We start from the raw sequence: 20774 nt of genomic DNA, 5'->3' as shown, positions 1-20774 counted from the left end.
CTAGTTGAGAACACCTTTATTTAACCAGGTAGGCTAGTTGAGAACACCTTTATTTAACCAGGTAGGCTAGTTGAGAACAAGTTCTCATTTACAACTGCGACCTGGCTAAGATAAAGCATAGCAGTGTGACACAAACAACAACACAGTTACACATGGAGTAAACAATAAACAAGTCAATAACACAGTAGAAAAAAAAGAGAGTCTATATACATTGTGTGCAAAAGGCATGAGGAGGTAGGCGAATAAATTTAGCAGATTAACACTGGAGTGATAAATGATCAGATGGTCATGTACAGGTAGAGATATTGGTGTGCAAAAGAGCAGAAAAGTAAATAAATAAAAACAGTATGGGGATGAGGTAGGTGAAAATGGGTGGGCTATTTACCGATGGACTATGTACAGCTGCAGCGATTGGTAAGCTGCTCAGATAGCAGATGTTTAAAGTTGGTGAGGGAGATAAAAGTCTCCAACTTCAACGATTTTTGCAATTAGTTCCAGTCACAGGCAGCAGAGAACTGGAAGGAAAGGCGGCCAAATGAGGTGTTGGCTTTAGGGATGATCAGTGAAATACACCTGCTGGAGCGCGTGCTACGGGTGGGTGTTGCCATCGTGACCAGTGAACTGAGATTTTTATTTATTTTATTTATTTTACCTTTATTTAACCAGGTAGGCAAGTTGAGAACAAGTTCTCATTTACAATTACGACCTGGCCAAGATAAAGCAAAGCAGTTCGACACATACAACAACACAGAGTTACACATGGAGTAAAACAAACATACAGTCAATAATACAGTATAAACAAGTCTATATACAATGTGAGCAAATGAGGTGAGAAGGGAGGTAAAGGCAAAAAAGGCTATGGTGGCAAAGTAAATACAATATAGCAAGTAAAACACTGGAATGGTAGTTTTGCAATGGAAGATAATAATACAAATAATGGGGTGCAAAGGAGCAAAATAAATAAATAAATAAAAATTAAATACAGTTGGGAAAGAGGTAGTTGTTTGGGCTAAATTATAGGTGGGCTATGTACATGTGCAGTAATCTGTGAGCTGCTCTGACAGTTGGTGCTTAAAGCTAGTGAGGGAGATAAGTGTTTCCAGTTTCAGATATTTTTGTAGTACGTTCCAGTCATTGGCAGCAGAGAACTGGAAGGAGAGGCGGCCAAAGAAATAATTGGTTTTGGGGGTGACTAGAGAGATATACCTGCTGGAGCGCGTGCTACAGGTGGGAGATGCTATGGTGACCAGCGAGCTGAGATAAGGGGGGACTTTACCTAGCAGGGTCTTGTAGATGACATGGAGCCAGTGGGTTTGGCGACGAGTATGAAGCGAGGGCCAGCCAACGGATGGCACTGTGATAAACTGCATCCAGTTTGTTGAGTAGGGTATTGGAGGCTATTTTGTAGATGACATCGCCGAAGTCGAGGATCGGTAGGATAGTCAGTTTTACTAGGGTAAGTTTGGCGGCGTGAGTGAAGGATGCTTTGTTGCGAAATAGAAAGCCGATTCTAGATTTGATTTTGGATTGGAGATGTTTGATATGAGTCTGGAAGGAGAGTTTACAGTCTAGCCAGACACCTAGGTACTTATAGATGTCCACATATTCTAGGTCGGAACCGTCCAGGGTGGTGATGCTAGTCGGGCGTGCGGGTGCAGGCAGCGAACGGTTGAAAAGCATGCATTTGATTTTACTAGCATTTAAGAGCAGTTGGAGGCCACGGAAGGAGTGTTGTATGGCATTGAAGCTTGTTTGGAGGTTAGATAGCACAGTGTCCAAGGAAGGGCCAGAAGTATACAGAATGGTGTCGTCTGCATAGAGGTGGATCAGGGAATCGCTCGCAGCAAGAGCAACATCATTGATACAGTGGGGCAAAAAAGTATTTAGTCAGCCACCAATTGTGCATGTTCTCCCACTTCAAAAGATGAGAGAGGCCTGTAATTTTCATCATAGGTACACTTCAACTATGACAGACAAAATGAGAAAAGAAATCCAGAAAATCACATTGTAGGATTTTTTCTGAATTTATTTGCAAATTATGCTGAGATCCTGATTGAAGACAGCGGAGGTGTATGAGTTAATAATTATATTTTTGTTATTACTTGATCTCTGCGTTTTTGTTACAGGCTTATGAGTCGGTTCGTGTCAAGTGGGGAATAATAATGATGGGTTGACACTAATTGGGATGTGCTTTGGTTGGTATTCACTGCATAGTCTTATAAGTGTTCGGTATCGTGCCGTAGAGACGGATCTGTGATTTTGGTTGTCCAGTAAAGTAGCCTAATACTGGGTTAAGTTACCTGATGAGTGTATTTTGTTTGGGAGAAAAACTCTAGGTGTTTTGTTTGCATCTTTTTAATTTTTTTGAGTTGCGGGGTTTGGTAAACTTGCCCCTGCGGTGGAGAGTTGGTTGTGTGCTGCCTTGGAGAGGAACATTGGTTAGTTTCCAGGCCCCTGCCCAGGCTGCAGACTCTTACTCTACTCGCTGTTGGGACATCGGTCCGAGGAGGTGAGTACAATCGGCTGTGTACCTTAGTGGGAGATTTGGGTAGGGTAGTGCCATTTGCTACCTGGAGCTATAGCCTTTCTTTCCCCTGTTAAGCTTAGCGACGTGTTTCACTTTGGTTATTTTGTTGTTTTTGTGTGGAGTCCGTGGATGGAGCAGTTGGCGCGAGGGTTTTTCCATGCCAGTGGGCTACAGTGCGTAATTGTCTCCACGAAGACTAGGGTTGAGTTATTGTAGGATTTGGCTCCTTATGTATCTCATCTATCTCCTGTAGTGCCCAGTGTGATTGGCGTTTTCTCTTGTTGTGGTCTGGTGTGCTCAGCAGAGGGGAAGTAGACCAGTTCATTCACGTTCCATCAGGAACTTTTAGAATTATGTACTGAAGAAGGGCTGTTGAAGATCGCTGATCACTAACATGTTGAAATTAGTGACACAAGTTAAAAAAATACGGTTAGGTTGATATCTGGCCAATCTGATGGAGAGGGGTATACTTAAAGTTACCACTGGGGCAGCCTTTGCCTCAGCCGTTTGCCGGTTTCGTTACAATGGCCTGCTTTGTCTGTTAGCCTTTTATTTTTTTTACCTGTATTTAACCAGGCAAGTCAGTTAAGAACAAATTCTTATTTTCAATGACGGCCTAGGAACAGTGGGTTAACTGCCTGTTCAGGGACAGAACGACAGATTTGTACCTTGTCAGCTCGGGGGTTTTGAACTCGCAACCTTCCGGTTACTAGTCCAACGCTCTAACCACAAGGCTACGCTGCCGCCTCTACACTCTAACCACAAGGCTACGCTGCCGCCTCTACACTCTAACCACAAGGCTACGCTGCCGCCTCTACACTCTAACCACTAGGCTACGCTGCCATCTCTACACTCTAACCACTAGGCTACCCTGCCACCTCTACACTCTAACCACTAGGCTACCCTGCCACCTCTACACTCTAACCACTAGGCTACCCTGCCACCTCTACACTCTAACCACTAGGCTACCCTGCCGCCTCTACACTCTAACCACTAGGCTACGCTGCCCCCTCTACACTCTAACCACTAGGCTACCCTGCCACCTCTACACTCTAACCACTAGGCTACCTGCCACCTCTACACTCTAACCACTAGGCTACGCTGCCCCCTCTACACTCTAACCACTAGGCTACCCTGCCACCTCTACACTCTAACCACTAGGCTACCTACCCCCTCTACACTCTAACCACTAGGCTACCTGCCACCTCTACACTCTAACCACTAGGCTACCTGCCACCTCTACACTCTAACCACTAGGCTACCTGCCACCTCTACACTCTAACCACTAGGCTACCTACCCCCTCTACACTCTAACCACTAGGCTACCTGCCACCTCTACACTCTAACCACTAGGCTACCTGCCACCTCTACACTCTAACCACTAGGCTACCCTGCCACCTCTACACTCTAACCACTAGGCTACCCTGCCTTAGTAGTCTTTCTTTTGAACAACAGAAATATCTGTTCCAGATTTTTTTTTAAACATTTTATTTATGTTTTATTTCACCTTTATTTAACCAGGTAGGCTAGTTGAGAACACCTTTATTTAACCAGGTAGGCTAGTTGAGAACACCTTTATTTAACCAGGTAGGCTAGTTGAGAACACCTTTATTTAACCAGGTAGGCTAGTTGAGAACACCTTTATTTAACCAGGTAGGCTAGTTGAGAACACCTTTATTTAACCAGGTAGGCTAGTTGAGAACACCTTTATTTAACCAGGTAGGCTAGTTGAGAACACCTTTATTTAACCAGGTAGGCTAGTTGAGAACAAGTTCTCATTACAACTGCGACCTGGACCAAGATAAAGCAAAGCAGTGCGACACAAACACCAGTTACACATGGGATAAACAAACGTACAGTCAATAACACAATAGAAAGATATGCGTACAGTTTGTGCAAATGAAGTAAGGAGGGAAGGCAATAAATAGGCCAATAGTGGCGAAGTAATTACAATTTAGCATTTACACTGGAGTGATATGTGTGCAGATGAGGATGTGCAAGTAGAAATACTGGCTGCAGAAGAGGAAGAAAAAAATGGAATAGTTTCACATATGAGCCCTGTATCAACAGGTATAATAAACAGAGATATATATATAGAGTACAGGGAACATAAGGTTGAATATACTGTATTATGACAGATCAGCTAGATCTACTGTCTATTTTATATTATGACATTTCAACTAGATCTACTGACTCTATTATATTATGACAGACCAGCTAGATCTACTGTCTTTATTATATTACGACAGACCAGCTGTATCTACTGTCTCCATTTCACTTTGGCCATTGTTGTGGGCCTGCCCTCCCCTCAACAGCCTCAAATAGGCTATTTCATTTCACAAATAATATTTTATATTATTAATTTCAAACAACGGCATTAGCATGAGAAGAACTTACCAGTCCAAAACGGTGTCCTCTCCGTTCAAAAAATATTCCTCCATTTGGGAATCACTAAATGAATCGTCCTCCAACAATCTGTCTCACTGTCTCACTTTCCCGATCAATTTCTTCTAAAATTGTGTGTACATCTGTATATCTAGACTTAGATTTAGCTTTCCCTGACCTAGTCGCCATACTGATTGATATATAAACAGCTGAAGATGCGCTTTACCAAAACAACGCTGTGCGTAACATGCGTGGCTCCTTCCGGTATGAATCTTCAATGGCGAATTAACCTCTTTACGCCGGAGTTTACTACATGGGTTGGTCTTCCAACACATAAACATTACATATTGCCATTTTCCTCAGCTCATTGGCTATCTACCCAGCTAGATTTCAAGACGATCAGTGGTCATTGGGTTAAAATACAGTCAATCAACGAAACACTGGTCATATCATTGGTGCACAATGATGTCATTACTTCTTGTCTTCAAATCGGTTTCTTTCAGTCAATACGTCCCGCGAAATGACCCATCAGGTTTGGTTGTGTTACAAACAAACCAGTTGATTGCAATGAAACCAAACATGACTGGAAAAGTCACGTTTAGTATGTGTATTTACATCGAATGTGTCGTCAAATGGAATGAGACGGAATTCACGACACAAGCGGTTCACAAAATGTTTTGTTTTAGGCTATAAAAATTGATTTTATCAAACAAAAGACCATTCATTGTGTAACAATGAGCATTGGGATTGCAAACAGAGGAAGATCGTCAAAGGTAAACAATTAATTTTATTGCAGTTTGTGATTTTGTTATGCCTGTGCTGGTAGAAATAGTTGTTTTTTATGGGGCTCTATCCTCAGATCGTATTCTTTCGCAGTAAATCCTTTTTTAAATCTGACAACGCAGTTGCATTAGTAAGATTCACAAGGCTTTCGAAACATGTGAGACACTTGTATTTTCATGAATGTTTAATATGACTATTTATGTAGCAATATGTTGTCGAATTACATCCCGCTACCGGGTTCGGTGCACATAGAGGTTCTAATGGCTGTGTTAAAGCTTTATAAATTGGTTCCTGAGGCTTACCGCCAACGATTTAGAATTTTAAAAAAGGGCTGATTAACAGAGTCATGTTGAGTTTGCGCAAGAGTTATCTTCACAGCCGGCTAACGATGTTACAAAGAAATCTGTCACTACTTTTCCTGTGATCCGTTACGGGCTGACCCCACATTAGAAGAGTTGCGTGACCAAACTGTGGAACTGTTGAGAGATGTTCGCCCATGGCTATGTTCTACCAGGATATATGTCCTGAAGAGGAAGCCGGTGTCTTGTAGTAGTTGTTTTGTAGGGGAGGCTATTAGTCAGGTTGTGGCACCAGTTATGTTTTGTGAGTTGGCGTTACAAACCTCCCACAACGATGTTGCTGGACATCTGGGCGTGAAGAGAACCTACAGTCGCATAGCGAGACATTTATTTTTTCCTTTTTGGTTAAAGAGGGATGTTTCTGCGTTCATCAACCTGTCACAACTGTCAATTAACGGGGTAATCACATTATTAAGCCAGTACCATTGTTTCCTTGTCCTGTACTCAGCCAATGTTTTGAGTATCTTAATCTGTTTGGTCAGGTTCTCCAACGGCTCCATATTAGAGCGCCTATCATGCGAAAGAGTCAAGTAGCGCTAGACCATTTCCATCAAACACTTAAGTCTTTGTTGAGAGATAATTGTACGGACATGGATAAGGATTAGGAGTGTGGGTTGCCGTGGTTACTGTTAGCCACCAGCGAGGTTTCACAGGAGAGCACGGGGTTTCAGTCCAAATGACCTGGTGTACGGACATAATGTGCATGGGCTTCTAGCGGTGCTCCTAGCGGTGCTCCAGTCTCCCGAGCCACCTCAGTCCGTGTTATCTTCTGTGTGTGATTTCCGGCGACGCCTGTACGTCGCTGGTGAGATGGCTAAAGAGAAGCTATCATCATCCCAGGGGAGGATGAAAGGAATATTTGATCGGCGAGCTGAGCATCGTCACTTTAGTCCAGGTGACCAGGTTCTTGCTCGGCTGCAAATTGTTGGTTCTCCTTTTCAAGCCAAGTTTCAAGGTCCATATACGGTGGTGCGGCAGTACACTGAGCAAAACTATCTAGTTGCTCCTCCAGAACAGAGGAAAGCGCACCAACTGTCCCATGTAAAAATCTGCCAAAATCCTATTATCCACGTTGGCTTTGGGGCCCGAAGAGTGGGAGTCCTCAGAGGATGGTAAACCTGTTATTTTGGCCGGTACTGTTACATTGCTGGGTTCTTCTTGTCATGCTAGGTCCGTGCATAGTAAGGAGCAGATCCCTGGTGCAGAAGATTGCGTACTGCAGGGTAGATTGAAAAATGAATAGAAACTGGATCTTTTGGATAGCCTTCTCGCTCATCTACCTGCTTATAGGAGAGATGAGTTGTTCGGTCTGATTCTGAGTTTTCCAGTTTTGCTTTCTGATATCAAACTTAATAGAACACAATATTGACGTTGGGAATGTTGACCGGTTCTATAGAGTTTCTCCAGAAAAACAGAGTTGTCTGGACGCTGAGATCAGGTACACGCTGGATGGTGACATTGCAGAGCCTTCTTTCTCCAGCTGGGCTTCTCCCTGTATTTTGGTCTGTAAACCGGATGGGACAAACAGATTTTGTACGGACTACCGTAAGGTAAACTATGTCACTACGCCAGATTCATTTCCTCTTCCTCGGATGGAGGACTGCGTTGATCAGGTCTGAGCGGCTAAGTTTGTGAGCCGGGTTGTGACAAGCGGGGGTCTTGTGAAGTTTGACCTGTTAAAGGGCTATTGGCACGTGCCACTGATGAGTAGGGCACGTGAAATCCCTGCCTTTATTACACTCTCCGGTCTGTACTTGTACTCGGTTATGGGTTTCGGCTTGCGTAACGCACCTGAACAGGGTTGTCTCCGGTCTGTACTTGTATTTGGTTATGGGTTTCGGCTTGCGTAACGCACCTGAACAGGGTTGTCTCCGGTCTGTACTTGTATTCGGTTATGGGTTTCGGCTTGCGTAACGCACCTGAACAGGGTTGTCTCCGGTCTGTACTTGTATTTGGTTATGGGTTTCGGCTTGCGTAACGCACCTGCCACTTTTCAGCGTCTTATGAACAGGGTTGTCTCCGGTCTGGTTGGGTTGTTTATCTGAACGATGTAGTGGTGTATGCAGATACTTGGGAGGAGCATCTGTCTCGTATTGAAGCCTTGTTTGAACACCTGGCTACAGATTGATAGAGAGGCAATCTGGCTAAGTGTGAGGTTTGCTCAGGCGACCGTTGTGTACCTTGGTAAGGTGGTTGGGCAGGGTGAAGTGTGTCCTGTTCGGGCTAAAGTGGTGGCTATTGATGCTTTTCCACCACCAACTACTAAATAGGAACTGATGCGCTTCTTGGGAATGATTGGTTATTACCGTAGTTTCTGTAGGAACTTCTCTACCGTAGTCGCTCCTCTGACAGATTTGCTGAAAGCTAAGGCGGTTTATTTCACATTTATTCAACCAGGTAGGACAGTTTAGAACAAGTTATCATTTACAACTGCGACCTGGCCAAGATAAAGCAAAACAGTGTGACAAAAACACCAGAGTTACACATAAACAAACGTACAGTCAATAACACAATAGGAAAATCCTATGTACAGTGTCACGGCCCCTCCTCTGCAGTGCAGGGGAATAGGGTGCTAAGTAGTGCACTATATAGGGAATAGGGTGCTAAGGAGTGCACTATATAGGGAATAGGGTGCTAAGTAGTACTCTATATAGGGAATAGGGTGCTAAGTAGTGCACTATATAGTGTCACGGCCCCTCTGCAGTGCAGGGGCGGTTCCTCCTGCAGGCAGAGGAGGGTCGTTAGTGATTGGAGTCACCTGGGCTTCAGGGTATTTAAACTGCTTCACTAACCACTCTTGTCTCTCTCTCTGCTCCTCCAGGTATGATCCTGTTTTGTTTGTTCCTTTGTAGTTTTACATAGTTTTCACTCAGTCATTCACACACACAGATTCACGCATCCCTGCACTTTACATACACCTTACATTATGATACTTTCACACCTCATTCCTTTTCCTTTGGTTAAAGTTAATCGTTTTGGTTTATAATAAAGAACATTTTTGATTGGCCGATACCTGTTGTTCGTGTCCCCTCCTTTTTGCCACAGGCTATGAGCCGGCCTGTGACAGCAGTGTGTGCAAATGTAGAAGAGTAGAGAGGTAGGCCATAGAGGTGAAATAATTACAATTTAGCATTAACACTGGAGTGATGTGCAGATGATGATGTGCAAGTAGATATACTGGGGTGCAAAAGGGTAAGTAACAATTTGGGGATGAGGTAGTTGGGTGGGCTATTTACAGATTGGCTGTGTACAAGTACAGTGATCGGTAAGCTGCTCTGACAGCTGATGCTTAAAGTTAGACAGGGAGATCTGGTCTCCTCTCTGTCAACAGGCTTTTGAAGATGCAAAGATGTTGCTTACCTCAACTCCGGTGCTGGCTGCTCCTCACATGGATTTGTAATTTACCTTGCAGGTGGATGCTAGTCAGGTTGGGGCAGGTGGATGCTAGACATGTTGGGGCAGGTGGTTGCTAGTCACATTGGGGCAGGTGGATGCGAGACATGTTAGGGCAGGTGGATGCTAGTCACGTTGGGGCAGGTGGATGCTAGTCACGTTGGGGCAGGTGGATGCTAGTCACGTTAGGGCAGGTGGGTAGTGTTAACAAGGCAATAGTTAGTGTGGTTTTCCTAGGGCCTTGGTGGTCATTAGTTTTGTTTTTTTTTGGGGGGGGACCCTCCCTCTGTCTGCCCGAATACTTACTCTTTGCTCTTGTTTTTCATAATAGGATGTCAGTGGGCGGAGCTGGGAGTATCGTCAGCCAAATGGGACACACCTAGGCGTGGGGGTGTGTCCCGGGGATAAATACACCTTTCCCCCATTCCTTGAGGAGACTCTCCATGCAGACACACTGTTGTTGGTTGTGGCATTTTGTGGCTTGATTGTTTTGGCACCTCTCAACATACCTCATTATCACCATCTATGCACGCAACCACTCACTTACACTACTGATTACACACACTATTGTCAAGTGTATATAGTTAATAAATATATTTATTACTTGATCTCTGTCTCCCTTTTTGTTATAGGCTATGGGCCGGTTTGTGACCGAAGCACAGAATCGTCTAGAATGTCATTGTATGTTGTAGCGCTAAGATTTCCCTTCACTGGAACTAAGGGGCCCGAAACATGAATAAAAGCCCCAGACCATTATTCCTTCTCCGCCAAACTTTACAGTTGGCACTATGCATTCGTGCAGATAGCGATCTCCAGGCATCCGCCAAACCCAGATTAGTCCGTTGGACTGCCAGATGGTGAAGCGTGATTCATCACTCCAGAGAACACGTTTCCACTGTTCCAGAGTCCAATGGTGGCGAGCTTTACACCACTGCAGCCGACAAACCGTTATTGTGCTGGTGTTGCTTCCAGAGGCTGTTTGGAACTTGGTAGTGAGTGTTGCAACCAAGGACAGATCATTTTGACCCTCTTCACGCTTCAGCACTGGGCAGTCCTGTTCTGTGAGCTTGTGTAGCCTACCACTTTGCGGCTGAGCCATGGTTACTCATAGACATTTCCATTTCACAATAACAGCACTTACAGTTGACCGAGCCAGCTCTAGCAGGGCAGAAATTTGATGAACTGACTTGTTGGAAAGGTGGCATCATATGACGGTGCCACTGTTCTTCAGTAAGGCCATTCTACTGCGAAATGGAGATCTCATGACTTTATGTTCTTATTTAGATTACACTTTACAGTGATTTAGTTTATTTACTTATTCTAATTATTTAAGTTAGGCTGTGGAATAACGTTTTTTCTAACTTTGTTCAAATATATTTCAAAACAACCTTTTTAGAGGGTTTTACCTCAACTTGAAAGTTCTAAATATGTCAAATATCAACGTAACATAAGGCAGTAGGTCTCAACCTTTTTCGAATACGGTTCTACCAACTGAAGTTGTCTGTTACGGTTCCATCAACTGAAGTTGTCTGTTACGGTTCCCCCAATTGAATTTGGCTGTTACGGTTCTACCAACTGAAGTTGTCTGTTACGGTCCAACCAACTGAAGTTGTCTGTTACGGTCCCACCAACTGAAGTTGTCTGTTACGGTTCCCCCAACTGAATTTGGCTGTTACGGTTCTACCAACTGAATTTGGCTGTTACGGTTCTACCAACTGAATTTGGCTGTTACGGTTCTACCAACTGAAGTTGGCTGTTGCGGTTCTACCAACTGAAGTTGTCTGTTACGGTTCAATCAACTTGAATCTGGCTGTTACGGTCCAACCAACTGAAGTTGGCTCTGCCCGGAGTACCCCTGATGTACCCCCTCATGTACATTTTAACCAGTAACTGTGGTCTCATTAATCTTCTCAAGTACCCTCTGTGGATCGTCCTAGTACCCCTGGTTGGGAACCAGTGACATAAAGGCATTTCCTGTGTCCTGTATTATCATTATATCAAACAATGTTTTTTCATCTTTATGGTTTATATTTTGAAGCATTGCTTTCTGTGCCTCCCCCCGACCCTCCCTTTTCAATGTCGCACAGTTGACCCTTTGGGATGCAGACATAATCCAATCATATGTTTGATGAAATCATTAGCCTTATGACATTGCATTCAAATGCCGTGTGTTTTAATATACCGTATATAAATTAGCAACATCAAGACCATACACTAAAATTTATTTTCTGTCAATAATCTTAAAATAGTAGTGTAGTATCCATAAAGGTGAACAAGTTGATAATCAGAGTACTAAACATATTTTTATATTAAAAAAGAAAGAAATTAACAATTATTCTAACCAATATGTGTGTCTGACCTATGTCCAAGTGTCCAGGTGGATGGGGCAGGTAAACATTTAGCTGCTGGAAATCCTTATTGTGGTGAAGGACTTGGGCTTTTTGGACCTCCCCATCCCCACTCTCAGTTCACCTTTGCAGCTGCCTGAACTGGCTCTGTTGTTGCTGTCCCCTTGACTCTGGATAGAGGCTGTTTCAGGCTGTGTTGACGATGACGATGGCTCAGATTCATAGAGAACGCAGATGGAGCCGTCCTCTCCTATCCGGTATGACACCTCGTATGGATCCACCCACATGGTAAGCTCACTGGGCAGAAGGGTGAAGAGCTGTTCTCTGGTCAGTCCGATGGTGCCGGCGGCTTCACCGATGACTGGGTCCATCTTGTGGTTCTCGTTGATTCTGATGCATCTGTAAGCTGAGCCCCGGCAGGGAGCGTTAGGGAACCAGTGGTGTTTGTAGTGCTCTGCAAAAATAAACAACAAAGTCATGTCAGGATTCTTTTTTTTTTTTACCTTTATTTTACTAGGCAAGTCAGTTAAGAACAAATTCTTATTTTCAATGATGGCCTAGGAACAGTGGGTTAACTGCCTGTTCAGGCGCAGAACGACAGATTTGTACCTTGTCAGCTCGGGGGTTTGAACTTGCAACCTTCTGGTTACTAGTCCAACTAGGCTACCCTGCCGTGTGATGTAGAAAAGGATTGGGCAGTCAAAACAGCCATTTTTTCTCTCTGTCCTTCATGTTTTGTCATTGTGTGTGTGTGTGTGTGTGAGAGAGACACTTCTGCTAATCAGACATCAATCACCATTGAAGATTTTAATAGCAAGAATACCAGCAGCAATTACAAAGCAAAACAATCCACACAATGATTATTATGTCCTATCCTGGTGTCTATGTTTTCTGTCCTACAGGTAGCTAGCTTAGTGACAGTCTAATGTTCATTCATAGCCTGTAGCCCTAAACTTCTACTTGATCTGCTTAAAAAATATTATTTTAAATGTTACTGACCGTGTTGGAATGCATACTTGTCTGGTGATTTGTATAGGCTACCCTACGCATGAACAGTCATATTCCCCATTAATTTTACCTCCCAGAGATTTTTCGAGGGAATAGCTGAAATGCTGAAGTTGCTCCTCGGATAGCAGTCCAGTTGTTTTCAGTAATCTGGAGATGAAATTCGCTGCTGTGGATACCTCAGTTTTCATTTTATATCTGTCTCATAGAGTAAACAAACGGAGAACATTAGTTCACAACCAAACTATAAGATTGTAACGAAAATAACAACCTAGGTAATAACAATGTTATAACGACCCGACACCATCTCTCTTTGTTGCAATTATTAACATAAATGACACGAGAAGAAAAATAATACAAACCTGGTCTACAATCAGGAAGGAAAAAAAAGTTACTGTATCGCTTCTTCTCCTTGCAAATATGACTAGGAGATTTTGAAAAGGGGGAAAATGTAGATTACGTGTGGTGGGGGGGAGGAGAAAAAACAACGTATTTCAGTGTAATCTTTGGCGCTCACAACACTGCTTCTTTTTTCTGCTCAGCTGGTTAAACATTCTGGAGTACCCACAAAACCCCAGGCAACCAATCCTGTCACACATCACCTATGACGTCATACAGATTTCACTCTCTCCTTTTTGTGGTAGTGGAGAGAATGTAGTTGAACTTTGTTCACTAAATGTTACACAGAATTATGCCATAATGATATCACCGCAAATATCCATAAAATAAAAAAGTATTTCAATGTCTTTATTTTATGATCTGATATGTACTACTGACACAATGTGCCATTGATTGAATTAATTCACTGAGATTAAATGTTGCGTAAACAATCTCTTGGGAATCAATTTTTTTAAAGTCTGTCTCTGTCCTTTTTTTTGTGTGGAGATTTTTTGTCTGCGCCGAGAGAGAAGGATAAGATAAGAGTGAGAGAAAGAGAGAGAGAGAGATGGCAAAACTCGGCGTTGTTATTTGTCCCTTTTGGCGATCCATACAGTTTTTTTTATCACGGAGCGCTTTCTAGACCAATAGGATCGCTGTTTATGTTGAGGTCGTGAATAAGCAGCGTTGTGATTAGCTCATTCTGTAAAACGATTGAAAGATGGTTTGATGATAGCTTGCTAACTGAGTTAGCCTGCAGTTATTTTTTGTGAACTTTTTATTTTATTTTTAGGAATGCCTTCTAAATTGTGAGACGTGCGACAAATAACTAGCCAGAGGCTTGCTTTGAACCGCAATACCGGAGAGGTTCAGGTTGAATGGTTGAGTTCCCTGACCCACATTGACTGGCGCTAGTTAGCTTGCCAAAGTTCGCTAGCTAGCTAAAAAGTTTATACTTGGCTATCCAAGCTACACGTATTCTAGTAATTTTAGTGGCAAAAAAAGTAGTCGGACCCCTGGCCCGGTAACATGGCGTACCCACCCCGCAAGCGCCTCAAGGTGGTGAGCCCTGCGGCTCCATGTAACGACCCCTTCGGAGGTGACGATGACTTTACCCAGGATGATCTGGAAGAGATTGATATTATAGCATCGCAGGCCGTCAACGGGGATCTAGCAGGACCAGGGCCAAGCTCCAAAGGGACGGGGATGGGACCCATTGGTCCTCGACCAGGGGAGTCGACGAAGCCGTATTCGGGGAGTAGACAACAACCCTCTGGTCTGGCTAGGAGTACCTCCATGAGAGACAGAGAGATCCCCGAGTTACCATGTAAAGACACTTTCGGTAAGACTAATGAAATAAATGTACTGTCTGTGGCCTAAAGCACTTAACTATGCCTGACATAATATATATTGGCCTCTTGTTCTTCCATTCCTGACAGAATATACACTAACGTTACCGGTCAAAAGATTTAGAAAAACCTACACATTCTAGGCATTTCCATATATATATTTTTTTTAACATTTTCTACGTTGTAGAATAATAGTAAAGACATCAAAACTATGAAATAACACATATAGAATAATGTAGTAACCGAAATAGTGTTAAACAAATCAAAATATATTTTATATTTTGAGATATTTAAAGTAGCCACCCTTTGCCTTGATGACAGCTTTGCACACTCTTGGCATTCTCTCAACCGCCTTCATGATGTGCCTAGGGTTGCACATTTTGGGGAATATTCAAAGGTAGAAACTTTTTGTGGGAATTACCAGGACTATATGGGAATTAACGTAAACATATGCAAAATAATATAAACATGCAAATTAATATAAATATATGCAAATTGATATGAATATAATTTAAATATGCTTTTTGCATTGGAATTATTTACCATATCATATGGAGAGAGAAACCTTTTTACCTCATCATACGTAGACATATTATCAAATGATTAAATCCTTCCAATAGAACATTTTAAAACAATTTAGTTACAAATTGAACTTTAATTAAATGAGTTGACTCTAAACATGGGATGATTTCACTGAATAACAAAAGGAAGGGAATATTGAATGATCCCCAATGATCCATCGCATCTCCCCAAAACATTTTCAACATACATCTGTAAAATGATAGTCTAGAAACTAAAGCTATGGTTGTCTTCCTCTCAGGCTTCCATGTCTTCTCCCTGGACCTCCTCAATGTCCACCTCTTGAACATCAGCCTTTGAGGCCTCATTTTCACTGTCACTTTCCAACCTTGTTGAGGATGGCTCATTGCCAGGCTCAAAAAGCCTCATATTTGCCCGGATGGCCACCAATTTTTCAACCCTTGTATTGGTCAGCCTGTTGCGTCCTTTGGTGTGTGTGTTCCCAAACAAGGACCAGTTGCGCTCTGAGGCGGCTGATGTTGGTGGGATTTGCACGATGATGGAGGCAACAGGGGAAAGAGCCTCAGATCCACAAAGTCCCTTCCACCAGGTGGCTGATGAGATATGTTGGCAAGACTGCCATATTGCATCTCCATCCCAAAGCCCTTGCTTGGAAGTGTACTTCGCCAGACTGCCAAGAACCTTGCCCTCATCCAGGCCAAGGTGGCGAGACATGGTAGTGATGACACTGTAGGCCTTGTTGATCTCTGCACCAGACAGGATGCTCTTGCCAGCGTACTTGGCGTCCAACATGTACGCTGCGGCATGTTTGGGCTTCAGGCAGAAGTCTACACGCTTTTTGATGTATTTCAGAACTGCAGTTTCCTCTGCTTGGAGCAACAGTGACGTGGGCAGGGCAGTTCGGATTTCTTCTCTTACATCTGCAAGCAGAGTCTGAACATCAGACAGGATGGCATTGACTCCCTCAATCCTTGCAATGGCTACTGCTATAGGTTTCAGGCTGCTTACCACTCTCTCCCAAAATACATCATCCAGGAGGATCCTCTTGATGGGGCTGTCCATGTAAGCAGACTGTGATGTGGCCATTTCTTGGAGAGACTCCTTCCCCTCCAGGGAACTGTCAAACATGATAACACCACCCCGACGGGTGTTGCTGGGCAGCTTCAATGTGGTGCTCTTATTCTTCTCACTTTGCTTGGTGAGGTAGATTGCTGCTACAACTTGATGAACCTTCACATACCTAACCATTTCCTTGGCTCTCTTGTAGAGTGTATCCAATGTTTTCAGTGCCATGATGACCTTGAGGAACAGATTCAATGCATGAGCAGCACAGCCAATGGGTGTGATGTGAGGGTAGGACTCCTCCACTTGAGACCAAGCAGCCTTCATGTTCACAGCATTGTCTGTCACCAGTGCAAATACCTTCTGTGGTCCAAGGTCATTGATGACTGCCTTCAGCTCATCTGCAATGAAGAGACAGAGACCAAATTAGTAGATAAAGCATGTCTTGGAGGGATGCATGCTGGGCGAAGAACATTCAGAAATCTCTTCCAATACACATTGCCTGTTAGCACCAGAGGTGAACCAGTTGCATACACAGGTCGAGCAAGACAATCATCAGCATTTCTCTGACTATATTCCTCCATCGAGTCCAAAAAACTTGACCATGAGCTGTTCCTATCGATAAGGTGTCTGATTCATCATTTTCACCTTGAATATAAGTAGAGGGACTTTTGTCAGAGGTTGCTTATTGTGAGCGTTGAGGGAACTTTATTTATTTAAAATTTTAAATGTATTCTTACATTTATCTAACCAGGCAAGTCAGTTAAGAACTAATTCTTATTTTCAATGACGGCCTAGGAACAGTGGGTTAACTGCCTGTTCAGGGGCAGAACGACAGATTTGTACCTTGTCAGCTCGTAACCTTCCGGTTACTAGTCCAACGCTCTAACCACTAGGCTACCCTATGCACTTGGCCAGATGATTCTGCGTCTTTGTTGCATTCTTCACATGATTTGGCACAGTATTTGCAAATGTACACTGCTTTTGCTTCTACCTTAGCTGCAGTGAAAAGTCTCCACACATCAGATAGTACCTGTGGCATGTAGCCCTTGGCTCAGACAGTGTAGTAGTGTGGGCTCAATAACATCTGGTTAGTGTGCAAGATCTTGAGGATCAGCTGTACATGTGATGGAAGAATGCACTGTGCATGCAGAGGGTTGCAATTCCATTGAATTGAGGATAGTTTAACCAAAATATGCCACAAGAGCTAGAATTGCCTTATGTGTATCCCACAAAAAAAGGTTCACTGTTATAAACTAACTTTTTTTGATGAATTTCAGCAGAATTCCCAGGCTTAACTTCCCATGGAACATTTCCGGAAAGTTTCCCAGCCCTTTGCAACCCTAGGTGTGCCGCCTTAAAAGTTTATTTGTGAAATTTCTTTCCTTCTTATAGTGTTTGAGCCAATCAGTTGTCTTGTGACAAGGTGGGGGGCATACAGAAGATAACCCTATTTGATAAAATACCAAGTCCACATTAGAGTTCAAGTAACCGACACATGTCAACATCAACTGTTCAGAGGAGACTGCGTGAATCAGGCCTTCGTGGTCGAATTGCTGCAAAGAAACCACTACTAAAGGACACCAGTAAGAAGAAGAGACTTGTTTGGGCCAAGAAACACGAGCAATGGACAGTAGTCCGGTGGAAATTTGTCCTTTGGTCTGATGAGTCCAAATTGGAGATTTTTGGTTCCAACCGCCTTGACTTTGTGAAACAGTGTGAGTGAATGGATGATCTCCGCATGTGTGGTTCCCACTGTGAAGCATGGAGGAGGTGGTGTGATGGTGTGGGAGTGCTTTGCTGGTGACACTGTCTGTGATTTATTTAGAATTCAAGGAACACTTTAGCAGCATGGCTACCACAACATTCAGCAGCGATACGCCATCCCATCTTGTTGGCGCTTAGTGGGACTATGACCCAACACACCTCCAGGCAGTGTACGGGCTATTTGACCAAGAAGGAGAGTGATGGAGTGCTGCATCAGATGATCTGGCCTCCACAATCACCCGACCTCAACCAAATTGAGATGGTTTGGGATGAGTCGGACCACAAGGAAAAGCAGCCAACAAGTGCTCAGCATATGTGGGAACTCCTTCAAGACTGTTGGAAAAACATTCCAGGTGAAGCTGGTTGAGAGAAAGCCAAGCGTGTTTAAAGCTGTCATCAAGGCAAACGGTAACTACTTTGAAGAATCTAAAATAAATATTTTTGGGGTTACTACATGATTCCATATGTTATTTCATGAGCAGGGCATTGACTCTGGATGCTTCTGTGTGTCACTCTGAATGGGTGTCTGTTGGATGACTGGTGTGGTGTAGTTGCGGCTTCACTGCATGTATATTGTATATTGTTTCGGATATTCAATCAAGTATACTTTTTTAAAAGAATGTCTTCGGTGGGTTAATTGGTATTACCGAAAATAAATACCAAACCTTTGGCAGCCATACCATTCTAAAGACCTATATTGTACCTGTAAAATTTATGGGAAGATTATTCAAATTGTTCAGTAATGGAATAAGATTTTTATATATAATCTTATTCCATTACTCAACAATATGAACGCAGATCTAATTCATTTAAATTATCTTCCCATACATTTTACAGGTAGAATAAAGGTCTTTAGAATGGTATGGCTGCCAAAGGTTTGGTATTTAGCATTCAGAGTCAATGCCTTGCTCAAGGGCACGTTGACAGATCTCCCACCAGGCCGAAAGAATATGAACCTGAAACAACATTCTATCTCCCGCACAACAACTCCACTCCCACTCCAATTCCACATCCCAACCCTCAGATTCCCTCTGCCTAACCCACCTCTCTCTGCTGGCCACCCTCTTCGGATTTCTACGCAACATATATCTTTCACCTATGCTGTGAAGTTTAACGTACAATTTCAATCTATCTAATCGAATAGAATCCACAGATTGCGAGTTGAAGATAAATACTTTTACTAAGAGTATTAGTATATTAGAAACTGAATGACCAGGTCTCTCCAGACCTCCTAACAGTACTATTTCTAGGGTCAATTTTAGATCAATGCTATGCATTTTTCAACCATTCCTGAATCTGAGACCAGAAACAGGCTACCTGAGGGCAATACCAAAATAAATGGTCTATTGATTCTGTATCCTCACAACAAAATCTGCAGGGCTTCGATGATATTATGCCCCAAATATTCAACATTTTGTTGCTGGCAAGAATTCTTTATAATAATTTTAGCTGAAAAGTACGAGGTCTTGAATCTTGCATTGTTTTATATATCAACTCGTACATCGGAAATCTCTTATTTTGCAATCTGTATGGCACAGTTGTCAACATCCTGGTCCTCAAATGAAACTCTGATACTTTCCTATTTATGCTATTTTTATTCCTCTGCCAGTTTTGATCCTTTATATTGGGCAGACAGACCAGTTCCCTACCTCCTCCCACTGCCACCTGCCTCCTCCAGTTTTGATCCTTTATATTGGGCAGACAGACCAGTTCCCTACCTCCTCCCACTGCCACCTGCCTCCTCCAGTTGTGATCCTTTATATTGGGCAGACAGACCAGTTCCCTACCTCCTCCCACTGCCACCTGCCTCCTCCAGTTTTGATCCTTTATATTGGGCAGACAGACCAGTTCCCTGCCTCCTCCCACTGCCACCTGCCTCCTCCAGTTTTGATCCTTTATATTGGGCAGACAGACCAGTTCCCTGCCTCCTCCCACTGCCACCTGCCTCCTCCAGTATTGATCCTTTATATTGGGCAGACAGACCAGTTCCCTGCCTCCTCCCACTGCCACCTGCCTCCTCCAGTTGTGATCCTTTATATTGGGCAGACAGACCAGTTCCCTGCCTCCTCCCACTGCCACCTGCCTCCTCCAGTTTTGATCCTTTATATTGGGCAGACAGACCAGTTCCCTGCCTCCTCCCACTGCCACCTGCCTCCTCCAGTTTTGATCCTTTATATTGGGCAGACAGACCAGTTCCCTGCCTCCTCCCACTGCCACCTGCCTCTTCCAGTTTTGATCCTTTATATTGGGCAGACAGACCAGTTCCCTGCCTCCTCCCACTGCCACCCTCCTCCAGTATTGATCCTTTATATTGGGCAGACAGACCAGTTCCCTGCCTCCTCCCACTGCCACCTGCCTCCTCCAGTTTTGATCCTTTATATTGGGCAGACAGACCAGTTCCCTACCTCCTCCCACTGCCACCTGCCTCCTCCAGTTTTGATCCTTTATATTGGGCAGACAGACCAGTTCCCTACCTCCTCCCGCTGCCACCTGCCTCCTCCAGTTTTGATCCTTTATATTGGGCAGACAGACCAGTTCCCTGCCTCCTCCCACTGCCACCTGCCTCCTCCAGTTTTGATCCTTTATATTGGGCAGACAGACCAGTTCCCTGCCTCCTCCCACTGCCACCTGCCTCCTCCAGTTTTGATCCTTTATATTGGGCAGACAGACCAGTTCCCTGCCTCCTCCCACTGCCACCTGCCTCCTCCAGTTTTGATCCTTTATATTGGGCAGACAGACCAGTTCCCTGCCTCCTCCCACTGCCACCTGCCTCCTCCAGTTTTGATCCTTTATATTGGGCAGACAGACCAGTTCCCTGCCTCCTCCCACTGCCACCTGCCTCCTCCAGTTTTGATCCTTTATATTGGGCAGACAGACC

The 20774-nt window shown here is 43.7% G+C and overlaps 2 protein-coding genes across 4 annotated transcripts in view; one reads left to right on the top strand and one right to left on the bottom strand.

The window, feature by feature from the left end:
• Positions 1 to 11603: 11603 nt before the first annotated feature.
• Positions 11604 to 14505, bottom strand: si:dkey-42i9.4 (BTG domain-containing protein). 3 transcript variants are annotated; one of them, XM_020484023.2, is made up of 3 exons: positions 14221 to 14505; positions 12874 to 12998; positions 11604 to 12249 (listed from the first exon to the last, which is right to left on the bottom strand). In XM_020484023.2, the coding sequence occupies exons 2-3, from the start codon at positions 12989 to 12991 to the stop codon at positions 11846 to 11848; spliced, it is 522 nt and encodes a 173-aa protein (XP_020339612.1). In that variant the 5' UTR covers positions 12992 to 12998; positions 14221 to 14505; the 3' UTR covers positions 11604 to 11845. The 3 variants fall into 3 exon arrangements, with proteins under 3 accessions (XP_020339612.1, XP_031681672.1, XP_020339609.1); XM_031825812.1 differs by lacking the exon at positions 14221 to 14505 and adding an exon at positions 13163 to 13456 and having other exon boundaries at positions 12874 to 13002; XM_020484020.2 differs by lacking the exon at positions 14221 to 14505 and adding an exon at positions 13163 to 13448.
• Positions 13826 to 20774, top strand: part of atrip (ATR interacting protein) — a 36902-nt gene continuing 29953 nt past the window's right edge. Inside the window, exon 1 of the mRNA XM_031825811.1 lies at positions 13826 to 14520. Within this exon, the coding sequence (XP_031681671.1) occupies positions 14208 to 14520 (313 nt within the window). The 5' untranslated portion in view covers positions 13826 to 14207. The remainder of the gene's footprint in view (positions 14521 to 20774) is intronic.

This window comes from Oncorhynchus kisutch, linkage group LG5, assembly GCF_002021735.2.
Source record: "Oncorhynchus kisutch isolate 150728-3 linkage group LG5, Okis_V2, whole genome shotgun sequence".
Lineage (NCBI taxonomy): Eukaryota > Metazoa > Chordata > Actinopteri > Salmoniformes > Salmonidae > Oncorhynchus > Oncorhynchus kisutch.
The sequence above is the reverse complement of the archived record's forward strand: the minus strand, read 5'-3'. Positions and strand labels throughout refer to the sequence as shown.

Excerpts from the sequence above, each read along its gene's own strand:
- si:dkey-42i9.4 (XM_020484023.2), bottom strand. The coding sequence starts at position 12,991 with ATGAAAACTGAGGTATCCACAGCAGCGAATTTCATCTCCAGATTACTG. Across the intron at positions 12,250-12,873 it reads CCTCGAAAAATCTCTGGGAG|AGCACTACAAACACCACTGG; the intron begins GTAAAATTAATG and ends TTATTTTTGCAG.